This window comes from Trichophyton verrucosum (genome assembly GCF_000151505.1).
Source record: "Trichophyton verrucosum HKI 0517 chromosome Unknown contig00385_1.f1.exp, whole genome shotgun sequence".
NCBI classification, from domain to species: Eukaryota; Fungi; Ascomycota; class Eurotiomycetes; order Onygenales; family Arthrodermataceae; genus Trichophyton; species Trichophyton verrucosum.
In genome coordinates this window covers 1-12,864 of record NW_003315378.1, presented here as the reverse complement: position 1 = coordinate 12,864, position 12,864 = coordinate 1, and the positions used below count along the sequence as shown (strand labels likewise).

The 12,864-nt window shown below is 51.9% G+C and overlaps 3 protein-coding genes across 3 annotated transcripts; all 3 read right to left on the bottom strand.

The window, feature by feature from the left end:
• Nucleotides 1-2,322: 2,322 nt before the first annotated feature.
• Nucleotides 2,323-5,477, bottom strand: TRV_05096 (uncharacterized protein; the record flags this gene model as incomplete). Its single annotated transcript, XM_003020743.1, has 7 exons — nt 2,323-2,645; nt 2,712-3,025; nt 3,127-3,637; nt 3,676-4,204; nt 4,268-4,369; nt 4,423-4,594; nt 4,672-5,477. The coding sequence occupies 7 exons, from the start codon at nt 5,475-5,477 to the stop codon at nt 2,323-2,325; spliced, it is 2,757 nt and encodes a 918-aa protein (XP_003020789.1).
• A 1,211-nt stretch (nt 5,478-6,688) lies between these two features.
• On the bottom strand, nt 6,689-8,774 carry TRV_05095 (uncharacterized protein; the record flags this gene model as incomplete). Its single annotated transcript, XM_003020742.1, has 6 exons — nt 6,689-7,154; nt 7,349-7,600; nt 7,656-8,323; nt 8,385-8,541; nt 8,600-8,709; nt 8,730-8,774. 6 exons carry the CDS (start codon nt 8,772-8,774, stop codon nt 6,689-6,691), a joined length of 1,698 nt encoding a protein of 565 aa, XP_003020788.1.
• Nucleotides 8,775-12,247: 3,473 nt separating this feature from the next.
• On the bottom strand, nt 12,248-12,823 carry TRV_05094 (uncharacterized protein; the record flags this gene model as incomplete). Its single annotated transcript, XM_003020741.1, has 1 exon — nt 12,248-12,823. A coding segment is annotated over one exon (576 nt), but the record flags the coding sequence as incomplete, so codon positions are not given.
• Between the last annotated feature and the right edge of the window lie 41 nt (nt 12,824-12,864).

Below are 12,864 nucleotides of genomic sequence, written 5' to 3'. Positions count from 1 at the left end.
GGAAGCAGGACCCTCCTGGCTAGCGATACCGGCTTCGAAAAAGCCGAAGTTGAATTTATACCAGCGCCTGGCTGGCGTGACGGGCTTGACGGCCATGAATTCGTCCGTGATTCGATCACGGGTGAAACGCAGAGAAGTCTCGGAGAGAAAGCAAGTTGGCGATGCCGAGATACTGGTTAACCCCGAGAGAGCAGGCCTGTAACCTGACTATCTCTTGGATTATTTTTTTCTTCTTCTTTCTTTTGGCTCTTTTTCTTTTATTTCCTCTTTTTTTCCCTCTTGGCTTTTATTCATTGTACATATGCACATACCACTGTCTATCTGTTCCTTGCACCCCCCGGCTTGATAAGGACAGATACCAAGACAAGTGGAAGACCAGGTGGAAACCACCTACCATGCAAAGGGAGGTACCAACCCTACCGATCCATCTTACTGCATTTACCACGGAGCTAGAGCAGAGAGGAGCACACAGGCAGGATAAAAAAATCTGATGTCTTGGGGGGAGGAGTTATTGAGATGATATCACACGTTCTAACAATGTCAGCGTAGCGCACTACAACATACATGTCTTGGTTAGATATTTTTTTCATTATTAGCTAGTTAAGAACAAGAAATACAGCGCTAAATACTTCAATTTTTTTTTCATACTCTTCCCTTCCCCTTTCTTGTAGAACTAGAACTTGAACCAGCAACATTCCCTCCCACTCCCATCCCCGTTCCAAGAACCGTGCCTCCAGACGGGATTTCCTCATTCCTCCACCCCCCATTGACCTCCACGATATCAACGATAGGCGTGTCCGTTCGAACCGTCGCCTCAGACGTACCCCCCAACGAGCGCCCGTCATCCATCCACCTCCGTCCCGGCATGGACTTGGGAATGCTCATACCCGTTAGACTGGCGCCCACCGCATCCGACTTATGTGCCTGCAGCAGCCGTCCTGCCCGGAGGTCATGCACGACGTATTTCCGCAGAGGCGGCTTATCAGCTGGTCTGCGGGCCAGGGAGTGTATGAATCGTTGTCTTGTTTGAGGAATGGACTAGATGTCTGTTAGCAGATGAACGTAATGCATGGATGGGATGGGGTGCGTACCTCGTTGTTAGAGACGGCGTGGAACATGAGCATTTCCAGATCGTCTAGGACGCCTAGGGCTGCGTGCCGGCGTTCTCGCGACTCAGTTGGTTCATTTAGTTCTTCTGCATAGACGAATCTCGGATGCAGATCTTGAGTTCGGTATGGTTGGCCGGGTACTGGACATTGTGGAATATTAACATCTGCTTTATATCATTTCGTTTTCAATATGGGGTGTTTTCTCTACCTGGAGCGCGGGGGGCGATTTCGTATGCTTCCTCTTCGATGTTAGGAGGGTTATTCGGAGACGTGGGGTTGTCGAGGTCCATTCTGGCAACACTATATATTATATACCGCTTGTCTCCAGCTTTGTATCTTTGTCTATGGGTATAGATATGGGTATCAAGTCGTGGTTGTCGTCGATCTAGATAATCAAGGAAAGTCGACGTTGAAGTCGTTTTCTGCCTTACATAAGCAGATAAACCTACTAGTTATCAAGTTGGTTGGATTATTGATATAAATAAACAACATCTTCACAGACACGGTAGAAAATTAATGCATTAATTAATATACATAAAAGAAAGCAAAAAGATTCAAGCAAGCACGCATCTATCCCCTCTCTCCCCTCTCCCATCATCTAGGTAGAAGTAAAGCAGAAGAAACAGGAATCAAACGTACTCGTTCATCCCATCTAGACCGGCGAACAAGCAGACAGACACAATCAGCGGGCCTAGATGGAATCAAGAAGTGGAATGGAATAAAACGGAACGAAGAAAAAAAAAAAGGGAAGTAAAGTGACAAACAAAAAAACCCATTCTATCCCTCCGCATAACAGCATACATGGCAAGTAAGGCAGTAAGTAGGTAACATAAATAAAAGGCAAAGTAGATTGATAAGGAAAAAAAGAAGCGGAGGAGGGAATGTGAATGTGAATGAGAATGAGAATGAACTGGTTAACGGGAGGGAATGGTAAGTTGGAAGACACCGATAAAACGCCTTTGAACTCCCTGAACCCACTGGACAGGTAGACGGCCGGGATTGTGGACGGTCTACGTGTTTGGTCGTGGGCTTCGTTTGATGCCGCTAAGGTAGACGAGCTGGTAGTCGTTTTCTTCTGTACTGGTCTTGTCTAGACGAGAGACATGACTGACTTTTTTGTTATGTGCTTTTGCTTTTTTTTAATATTTAGACTTGCGTTGCTTTTTGGCGTGTTTTTGGAATGATTTGATTTGCTTCGTTTTTCTCATTTTTTTTAGTATGCGTTTTCTGGCGTGCTTGTGTGGTTGTTTGTGGTACTCGTGCGTGTTTCTCGGTTGTTTAGGCTCGACTCGATTCGAGCTGGCTTGAGATGGCATAGCATGGCATGACACGGCATGGCATGACGGCGGGATGTAGCGTGGGTGGTGTTTTTGGTGGAGGAAGAGGAGGTGTGATGTGTCTTAAGCCAGGTCGCCCCAAGTTGAACGATGGATGTTGGAGGAAGACAGGGATCCAGGCAACGTCGAGTCATCCAACAGTAAACATCCCTCGTTTGCCTGGGTGGCAAGTGGGAGATATATTTACCAGGGCCATCCACTGTTCTGGCTTGTGGGTTGGTCCTGGTAGTAAATACTTACTGCTGGCGGGCTCGAGCGAGCTTACCAACAGCCCGAGAGAACGGCGCGGTGCCAGCAAGATGGCTCAACCACAACCATGCACGAAGCTGTTCTTCGGCCAAGGATAGCCCGTATCCGCCCTGTAGGAAGAGGAACAAAAATCCAACGGTTAGCAAGGCTGGCGCTCTAAAAGTTCTAGTCGCTTGGCGTGTCGCATGTTCAGATTTCGGGGATTGAATTGGGGAGCAAAAAAGCCTAAAGGCAGGGCGCGGAGATGGGGGAGGAGGATCGGGGATACGAGGGAGGCTCTTATTCGAGTACGAGGGATGTATATAAGAGCCTCCAGCACGCCCACGTCCACTGTACATATGAAGTGGGAAAAAAAAAAAGAGCGAGAATGAAAGAGGGAGAAAAAGAGCGAGAATAAAAAGGAAGACAGAGAGAGAGAATATTGAACATACCATGTGGTCAGGTTGGGGTTGTGATAAACATCCTTGTGCTTCCTGATATAGTCTGTTGTCTCCATTCCCGGCGGATCACAGGTGACGCTCTTCTTGTCTTTTTCCTGATAGATGCGGATATAATCTATCCTCATTGTAGCGGGGAACAGGGGCGCCAGGCCAGTGAGATTCAGGGCAGCGAAACTGTTGGACATGCCCAAGTTTGCAATCAGGGCCATGGGCTCGCGGGGGATGACGCGCTGGCCGACGTTGCCGTTGGGGCCGAGGGCGCGGGCGTCGAGCTTCCATGACTTCTCCTTGCCTACGTACCAGGTGATTTCGCCCTTGTCGCCGGGGATGTAGTCGAAGGCGTAGACCTGGTACTCCTTGCCGTTGTACCAGTTGTTGTTGAGGTTGGTGACGCCGGAGATGGCCTGTTGGTAGACACCTCCTCGGTAGGCGTTCATGATGGTGATTTCGGGGTCATACAACTCGGTGAAATCTGCTTTCGTTAGTTGATTTTTTCCTTTTCCTGGCTATGAATTATGCTAACTGGGAGTAGATGCTTACCGTAGTCTGGCATGTACCAGACGTCAAAGGGAGCGACCTGACAACTCTGGGAGACGTCTCCAATGACGTTGATGGGCTTCTTCTCGCCATGCAGAGCGTGGACACTGGCTTCGATCACGTCTATCTCGGGAGAGGTGCGTGATTTGCCTGGCGTGGGATGGTCTGCATCATCACACGTACAGGCAGGGAGCCTCATGCCCGGCAGGAAGCTGAGGCCGCCGGGATCACTCTGGTTGGCGGTGATTCCGGCGTCACACTTGTCGTGGTAGCTGTATGGCCACATGCCGTCTGTGGTGGCAGGATACCCGGGTCTACCTAGGTTGCCCATGGCCCAGAAACCGGGCCAGAGACCAGAGACGTCTCCTCGGCCGGGCAGGGAGATGCTGGCCTCGAGTCTGCCGCCGGTGAAGCACATCTGGTTCCAGGACTGGACCATGCCGGAGCGGTAGTTGAGGTAGTGGTTCTGGAAGGCGTCGAAGCGGAGTTCCAGCTTGCCGTTCTTCGTCGTTACAGCATCGGGATCATACCACTGCATTTATTAGTTTTTGTCTTTTTTTATTGTGTTTTGAAAGAGATGAAGGTTGATGCTTACCTCGAGATCCTGGGTGACACCGTACCAGATGTCGACGGCCTGCAGGTAAGGGTCGTCTTCCTGGAAGAAGGTCCGTCCATCGAGATTGAACTCGTCGGAGAACTGCTCAAATTAGCACCATAGCAGCAAGAATATATGGGTAAGGCTGAACGCACCACTAGCTCGAGGTCCTTTCCGTTGGCGGACTTCTTCTTCATGGCGGACTTGGGCGTGTCTGGATCGATCAGGCCGGTCCGTATGTTCTTGAGCAGCGGTATATCCGCGTCTATGCACATGGGGTCACCGGCACATCCTCCCTTGATGCTCGTCAATCCCTGGATATACGATCTGGAAGGATTGTCAGCATAAAAATACGATCAAAAAGTGGTTGGTTATAGTGGTTGGTCTGAGTGGCGGTGACATACATTACAGGATATCCGATGAAGAGGGTCAAGACACCGCCGATGAGGAAGATCAGGGCACCGATGTTGGTGATGCCTCGCTTGTGCCAGATATCGCACTTGCGCTCCTTGTCGTTGGGGTCCGGGTTGTGCAGCTCGTCGTCCTTTTCGACGTCGTGCGGGTACACGATCAGGTCTCCGTCCGGGAAGATGGCAAACTTCTCCGTCACGGTCTGCGTGGTGATGCCACCTTCGTCGTCGCTGCTGCCGGCCCTCGAGGGCACCCGCGAGTCGTCAAAGGGGCTCGAGTAGGTGTACCCTCCGTAGCCGTAGCTGGCATGGCGACTGGCCGCGTCCGAACTCCAGCTGGTGCGCCGCGAGGAGAAGCTGGTGTAGTCTGCACCATACGCACCACCACCGCCGCCATTACCGCCTGAATAACGCTGTTGCTGCAACTGCTGCTGGTTCTGAGAAGTCGGATAGGGATAGCCGCTCTGGGAGTCGTCTACGTAGGCCCGCGAGCGAGGCAGGCTTCCTCCCGGCCCGGGCACGGCGAGGCGTTCGGTGGACTCGTTGCGGGAGAGCGAGTCTGCGGGAGCCGGGGAGGGCGAGAAGGTGCGCTGCTGGGGCGAGATGAGGGCCCGGGGCGTGATGGGCGAGGGCCCCGCGAGCGTGCTGGCGGAGGAGATGTTGTTGTTGCTGCTGCTGCTGGCGTCTGCGAAGGGGTTGCTGGGCTCTCGCTGGACCTGGGAGTTGATCTGGAGCGTGGGAGTCTTGCGGAGGCGGTTTGGCGGGTGCCCGCTGCCATTGCCGGGCCCGAGAGGGTCCATGGTCGAGTCTCTCCTATATCACAGTCATCTGTTGAGGTCGCGGAGGATGGTGTCGGTGTCGATGTCGATGCTGGTTGTTGGTTGTTGGTTGTTGCTGGCTGGCGATGTTGGTGTTTGATGTTGTTGATGTTGTTGATGTTTGATGATGGCGTTGGCGTTGTTGATGTGCGATGGCGAAGCTGACGTAGACAAAAGAGCGGCAGGCGGACAGCCACCAGACTCAGTATTATTATTATTATTCCGTGACAGAGATCGTGATATTGACGACGTTGGCGATGTTGACGATGTTGATAGAGAGTGATAGAGAGTAGTGGTAGAGAAGAAAAGTTGCAGGGAAAAAGCCAGGCGAAGCTAAACACGACAAGACCAGACCAGCCTCGATAGATACAGCAAAAGGACAGAAGAGACAGCGAGAAAAAGACACTACTGAGGAATCAAAAGAGACAGACGCAAGAGAAAGACTCAAGACAGATCCACCGCGGGTTCCTGAAACCCTTCGTCAACCTGTCTTACTCCCATCCCATTCCCATCGCGGTGCGTCCCCTTCATGACGTCGCCACTGGGCCTCGCAAGCCATCCCATCCCCTTGCGTGGAAATTAAGTGATACATCCCAGCCCGCCCGTCTTAGTCAAATCAAGCCAGGCCGCCTCCAAGGCAGGCCTTGTCCTGCTGGCTGCTGCTGGTCCTCCTGCTGGTCCTCCTTGCTGGTGCTGCTGCTCTCTTCGCTGCTGCTTGCCTTGCCTCTCTGCCCGCCCGCCCGCCGATCGCCCATCGCCCAGCCAGCCAACCGTCCGCCCCCTTTTAATCGTAAGAGATTTCAAGCCAAGCGATCATCTTGTGAGTTAGTCGACTCGACTGGCTTAGGGCTCGTACGGAGTATATAGTTAATAAAAGGTAAAAAAAAAAAAAAAGACTAGGTCTCGACGGCCCTCGCCTTCAGACCGAGCAGGCGGCCCCCGTCGACGTCGAGGGCGAGCAGCCAGTACTCTGCGCGAGAATGGTCGTGCTGCACTCTGTAGACTCGCACTTCAGCTTCAGCTGCCGATGCGGACGCCGACGCCGTGGACGAGCAGGCGGCCTTCACTGCCTCGAGGACTGACGTGTACTGGCCGCGGCGGTCGAACTGGGCAGGCGAGAGGACGCTCACTTGGACTTTGGGCGCGGTGGAGCCGTGGACGAGCTGTGGGAACTCATCTACGTGGAATTAATATTAGCATTCAATAGCCAGGTAGAAGTCGTAGAAGTAGAGTAAAGATAGGGATAGAGATAGGGATAGGGATAGGATACCCTTCGAGGGGAGGTGGTCGAGGGCCAGGACGACGGGCTCAAAGGGCTCGTCGGTCTCGGAGGAGTAGAAGGCGTCGACACGCAGACTGGGAGGGACTCGCTGCTCGTCGACGTCCAGCGTCTTGCTCGCGATGAAGCCGGAGTCCTGATCGTCTTTCTTGTCGGCCTTGTCGGTGGCTGTGGCTGCGGTGCTGTCGAGGCCCTGGTTGGCCTTGTCGAGGAACGCGGCGTAGGCAGAGTCGGACGACATCTTGTGAAGTTGACGAAGTTGACAAAGTTGATACTGTTGATACTGATGCTGTAGAGCAAGTCGGTCAAGTCGATTAAGTCGATCAAGTCGGAGAGAGAGAGACGGTAGAGAAAGACGAGAAGACAGAGCCCGTCCAGCCCTTATGACGCAAGCCAGGCTCGCTCGCATGGTGTTGTTGGTGGCGAGTTACTAGACTGCTAGACACACTCTTTATACTTAATACTCTTATACTCCTATACGCTTATACACTTATACACTCATATGCTTATATGCTTATATTACTCGTAATTTTTATTGAGAATCGTTTTATTATCATGTCATGGCTAGAGTTACGAAGACGAAGCAAGATCCTTCTTGAGAGTGCCCAGGAACGCCCGCTTCTCGGCTGGGGTCTGGTAGGCGCCGTGGCCGAACTTGGAGGAGGTGTCGATCCATTTGAGGTCGACCTTCTCGGTGGCCTTGCGGGAGACCTGCGGCCACAGGGTCTTGCGCAGGGTGACCACGCGCTTGCGGACGCCGGGGATCGAGCCCTTGAGCATCACGTAGTCGTTCTTGACCTCGCCGTAGCGGACGAAGCCGCCCATCCTGGAAGATATTAGCATACATATAAATAAATAAATAAATGGAGATAGAGACATACGGGGTGATTCTCTTCTTGGAGACGTCAAACTCGGTCGAGGCATTGCCCTCGTCGTCGGCCTTGCCAATGCGGTAGATCTTGTGGTTGGCAGAGGTACGGTGGTGGTAGCCGTCCTGACCGGCACGCGCAACGGTCCACTGCACATGCGAAGGATGCCAGGCGCCGATACACGCAACCTTTCGCAGACCCTTGTGCGTCTTGCGAGGCAGCTTCTTCGTGCCCCATCGAGAGGTGACGCCGCTGAAGCCGTGGCCCTTGGTCACAGCAATAACATCCACAACCTCGTCCTTCTCGAACACGCTGTCGACGTCGATCGGCTTCTCAAAGAGGCCGTGGGCAAACTCGACCTTGTCGGCGATGCTGCCGCCGTTGACCTGGATCTCCATCAGATGGGCCTTCTTCTGCTTCAACGGGGTCTTGCGGATCTGGGTGTGCGCGAGCAGGCGCACGACGGTGCAGTAGTTCTTGATGCGCTCGAGCTCGCGGGTGGTGGTGGCCGCGTCGGCGTGGGTTTTGGCGTAGCGGGTGAACGCCTTCTTCTTGCTCTTGTACCAGTTCTTGTAGAACCGGCGCTTGACCTCGTCAGACAGATGGTCGGCCCAGACCGTGGTCAGCGAGCGGAGGCCGCGGGGGGTCTCGATGTAGCCGACAATGCCAACAGCAATCATCTAATCTCTGTCAACTGCCTATTCTTATTCCTTTTATTTTTCTTCGATAGGGATAACCTACTGGTGGGGTCTCGACGATGGTAACAGCCTCGACAATCTCCTTGCGGTGCATCTTGGCTCCGGGACGCTCGAGGTCTCGCACGATCGTGGTCATGCCGGCCTTGTAGCCCATAGTGGCAGTGAGGTGGACGGGCTTCTTGGGGTCATCTTTGGGGAAGCTTCACGCCGTCAGTCTCTCTCTTATAGACACACACATATATATATATAAAAACCTACCTCTTGACCTTTCCACGGTGTCTGGCAGCGCGCTTTCGCGGCAGGTAGGCAAGAGAGCCTGTCTCATCGTCAGTCTCATCGTCTTCTACCTCCAACTTCTCTCTCTTCAACTATCTCGACGTCGTCTTACCGTGCCTCGGGGCTTCGTATTTTCGGTGACTCCTGCAGCGGCCATGGTCAGCTCCCAGTTCACTCAATTGTAGTCTCCCGCCTGCTGGGCGGTCTGTCTGCACTTACATCTTGACCCTCTGTCGACCCTTGGGATGTCCTGCGTCGTTGGTTGTCCGTCGGGGAAATTCGCAGCAGGTTGAAAGTTCTTCTTCTTCGTCTTTCGCTTTTCTCGCTTAGTCTTTTTTGGTGTTTTCGCCTTTTTTTGTGCGCTTGCCGAGTTTGTGTGATTATGTAAGGGTCACATGAGGTCACGTGGGAACATAAACAAAATCGATAACAAGAGACGATGAGAAGAGGATAGAGTAAGGAGAGAGTAAGAAGGTAGATGGGGTGATGATATTGAGGATAAAGGATAGAGTAGATGGAGGTAATGAGACGATGTTACGGTCACTACTCTGTCGACTGCATTACTCCCTTCTCTGCTATTACTTCTCCCTGCTTGATACTTATGATATCTGAGAGATGAAGACAGAGGACGATAGCATGGTTACTCTTGATAGACGGATGATAGTAGGAGACGAATTGCTGGACAAGTCTTCTGCAGAGACTCCGTACTCCGTACACATGGATGTCTGCGTATCTACCTGTAGACAAATCTCTCACTCTACTCCGTATCGATGGTCAAACAGGATCCCCAGTTAGTCCTGACAGCCACCGCTCAACAACAGTAACAGTCCATACGGAGTACTCCGTACTAGTACTGATATCCATACTGATGAAACACAGCTTTGACCAAGGCGATCCCTTAGATGTTTATGTTTACCCAAAGTACAGAGTTAGATTAGATGCAGACTGGAGACATTTAACCAACCGGGTACCAACCCCATCTCAAGCATATATGTATGTAGTCAGTAGTAAATAAATAGTCCACCACAGCCTGCCTTACCCAGCCAACTGACTGCCTTATGGAGTGAACTGGACCCTGCATGCCTTGGAGCTGTGGCGTGAGAGCTCGCCTAGCCCTTCCCTGACCAGACGAGTTCTCATGCTGAACTCCCGCTGGCCCGGGGCTCCGATGGGGAACTGGCCATATACTTTAAGAGTCAGTTACAGTAGTTAACTGATAGTGCTTCTAGTGCAGTTTATAAAGGCCCAGTTTTAAGCACCGGGGAACGTCTAAGTACTGAGCGGTTATAACGTCGATGCCTAAGGACAGGGATCTCGGCTCTGGTGAGTGATGACCCCCGGAGCCTATATCACTACCACCCGCATCCAATCACCAAGTCAGGCTTGCTCGCAGTCGGTGGAGGGAGGGAGCTTATGGAGTTACGTACTTAGTGCGTAGTGACGTCGTGGTGACTGCTAGTTGCAATAATAATAATCAAAATGTGCATAACTTCCTTCACCCCCCAAGAGAGCCATATGCAGCCTCACCTTATCCAAGTTCATGCCTGCTGGGTAGTTAAAGCTCCTTTCCCAAGCGGCCACTAGACATGGGCTCTTTCGGTAGAGGATCGACGCTAGACCAGACATACTTACAGACTGCCAGGCAGACAGACAGGTAATCGTATCTATGTGTTACATACCAACCTACATACTTAGTACCTGCTCATGGGCTGTGGCTCGGCGGAGTCGGAAGCAGGATGACTGCTGGACACGTAGATGACCATCCCTTCTGCTTACCGGACCGAGCGGAGCCTCGCTCGCCCATGGATGGTCGTCCACATGTTTGAAGTCAGCATATACCTAAAGACGATCGATCCCCATAGCCTGACGTATCCGGTAGACGCCCAGCAAATGCACACTCACGGACATTTGGCCAGCGGCGAAAATAGAAAAAAAAAGGGGAGAGACACAACCGGGAACTCTCTTACGTCGATTGTGCAACGAACACAGACCGGCGAGCGATCGTGTTCTCATCGGCCAGAAGTGCCCGGGTATCATCAAGTAACTAGAACGACCGATGGGTGGCGGTTACAGTGACCAGATAAACCGAAAAAAACCTGTTTTGCCCGCGTCTACATAGGCGAGTCGACCATCTGGATGTTTAAGTAGCCAGGTAGTGGTCAACTACCAAGTTGTCGAGAGTGCATATGTACGGGAGGAAGTATATATGTGTGTATGTATGTATGTGTGTCCTTCTGGCGGCCTGCATATAGACCTCGCCCTCGCCGGACGGGCGTGTGGCTTGCTTAAGTGACGTGACTGATGCGGGAGCTGCATGCGATCTGCTTATCGGAGCCTGTGTCCTAAGCGATCGAATCTATCATCTTCATCTTCATCTTCATATTCATATTCATATTCACCTGTACCTCCTCATCGTCGTCGTCGTCTTCGTTCTCGCTGGTTTTTTTCTTCTGCTTTTTGTCGACTTTATATCGACGGACCCACCCGCTGACTCATCAACTTGGAAGCTTAATTACACGTGACTAACCCTAACTCCACGGTTTCCTAATATAGCTTAGTCAGCAACATAATAAGGGGGGTTTTCGATGCTTCGATGCTTCGATATTTCGATATTTCGATAGGGGGTTTGAGACTAGCTAGAGAGCCATGTCAGGATGACTAGGGGGATATGTAGGGGGATAATTTGATAGAGCGTTATAACTAGTCGTTTGGCCGGAGTAATATTCTATAAACGGCGCAGGACCATGACATGCATGGATCACTCGGCCAACTAGGGGGCCCTCTTTTGAGTGGTTTCAGAGGGTCTTTTTTCTCCAGAGCTAGAGTTCCCTGGTACCGTGGAACAGCGACGGCGTCCCAGAGCCCAGCGCCAGGGGAAGCGGAGGGAACTTATGTAAGTATTTAGTGCTGGTGCTAGAGTTGCAAGGAGCTGCAGGCTAGCATGCACCCTAACAGGCTCGCTCGCCTGCCAACTCGCGAACGCAACGAACTGGGTCACTGCTCATGCATATCTGCCGTGCTGTAGCCCAAGCCGAAGCCTAAGCCTCTTCTTGTTCTCTACCGACGCTGCACATTAAGGTAACTCTAGCCCATTCCCCCCCCTCCCCTCCCTTGTGTTGCCTGCCTGTCTGCCTGTCTGCCTGCTGCTGCTTCGATCCTGGGGGATGCTGCTTAACGACACTGCAACGACGCTGCAACTGCAAGGGAGCGTGCGACCCTCCTTGTCATAGGTGTGAGTGTGTGTGTGGGTGACGGATCAGTAGGTCGGTCAGGAAGATGTAAGTGTCCGTCGAGTGGGTGTAGTGGTACACGCTACCCGATCGATCCATGACCCATGAGCCGTGTATTCAAGCCCTCAGCTGCAGGAATAATCGAAATAAAATATGTCTGTCCGTCCGGAATATGCATGTGTGTCTGTGTCTGGATGGAGGACGGAAGTGGAAGTATGCAGGTATGCGTCGGCGGATGGATGTGGACGGAGTGCGGATAATAATATACTTAATTAAAAAAAAAAAAAAAAAAAAATCATCTGCCAGCGAACTGTGGGATGTGCTGCAGGGGAGGACCGATGGCAGGCCACTCCCTGTATTCTCTCTAAGACACCGCTGGACCATCAGAAGTCATAAGTCATCATCTCAAGGGGGAGGAGAGAGAGAGTGGAGGGAGACAGTTGGTGTCCATCCCCCAGGTCAAAGTCCGGTAGACCATCCCCCTTCCAACGAGACTATCGGCTTGTTCTGTCTGATGCTCGACGTTAGTCTCCGTCCGTGACACGAAAAGTAAACGCAAATCTCCCACTCCTCCCTCCCTCTCCTCCCCTTGTCCAGAGCGAGGTTGGTTCTGCTTCTTTCTGCGCCTGTCGATGGTCTCTCTGGCTGTCGTGTCTGTGTCTTCTTCTTCTCCCCCCCTTTTTTTTGCAAACATCCATCCCCTTTTTTGCACTATATTTGCTTCTTTGCCCGCCCACATCCACATCCACATCCACATATCCGTTCTTCTTCTTCTGCTGCTGCTTCTTCTCCTTCTCTTGTTCGCCTTTTTTTTATTTTTTCGACTCTCTCGTTTCTTTTTTTTGCTCTGCTTTTTTTTTACTTCTTTCTCGCTTTTTTTGCTTTTTGGGTTTGTCCCCATCGTTGCTTTTTCCTCCTGGTCTGGCTGGCTTGCTCCGTCAGGTATCCCTCGTCCTTTTTTTCCTTTTTTTTTTTCCTACTATACTTATTTTATTTGTGCTGGCCCGTTTCTTTTTA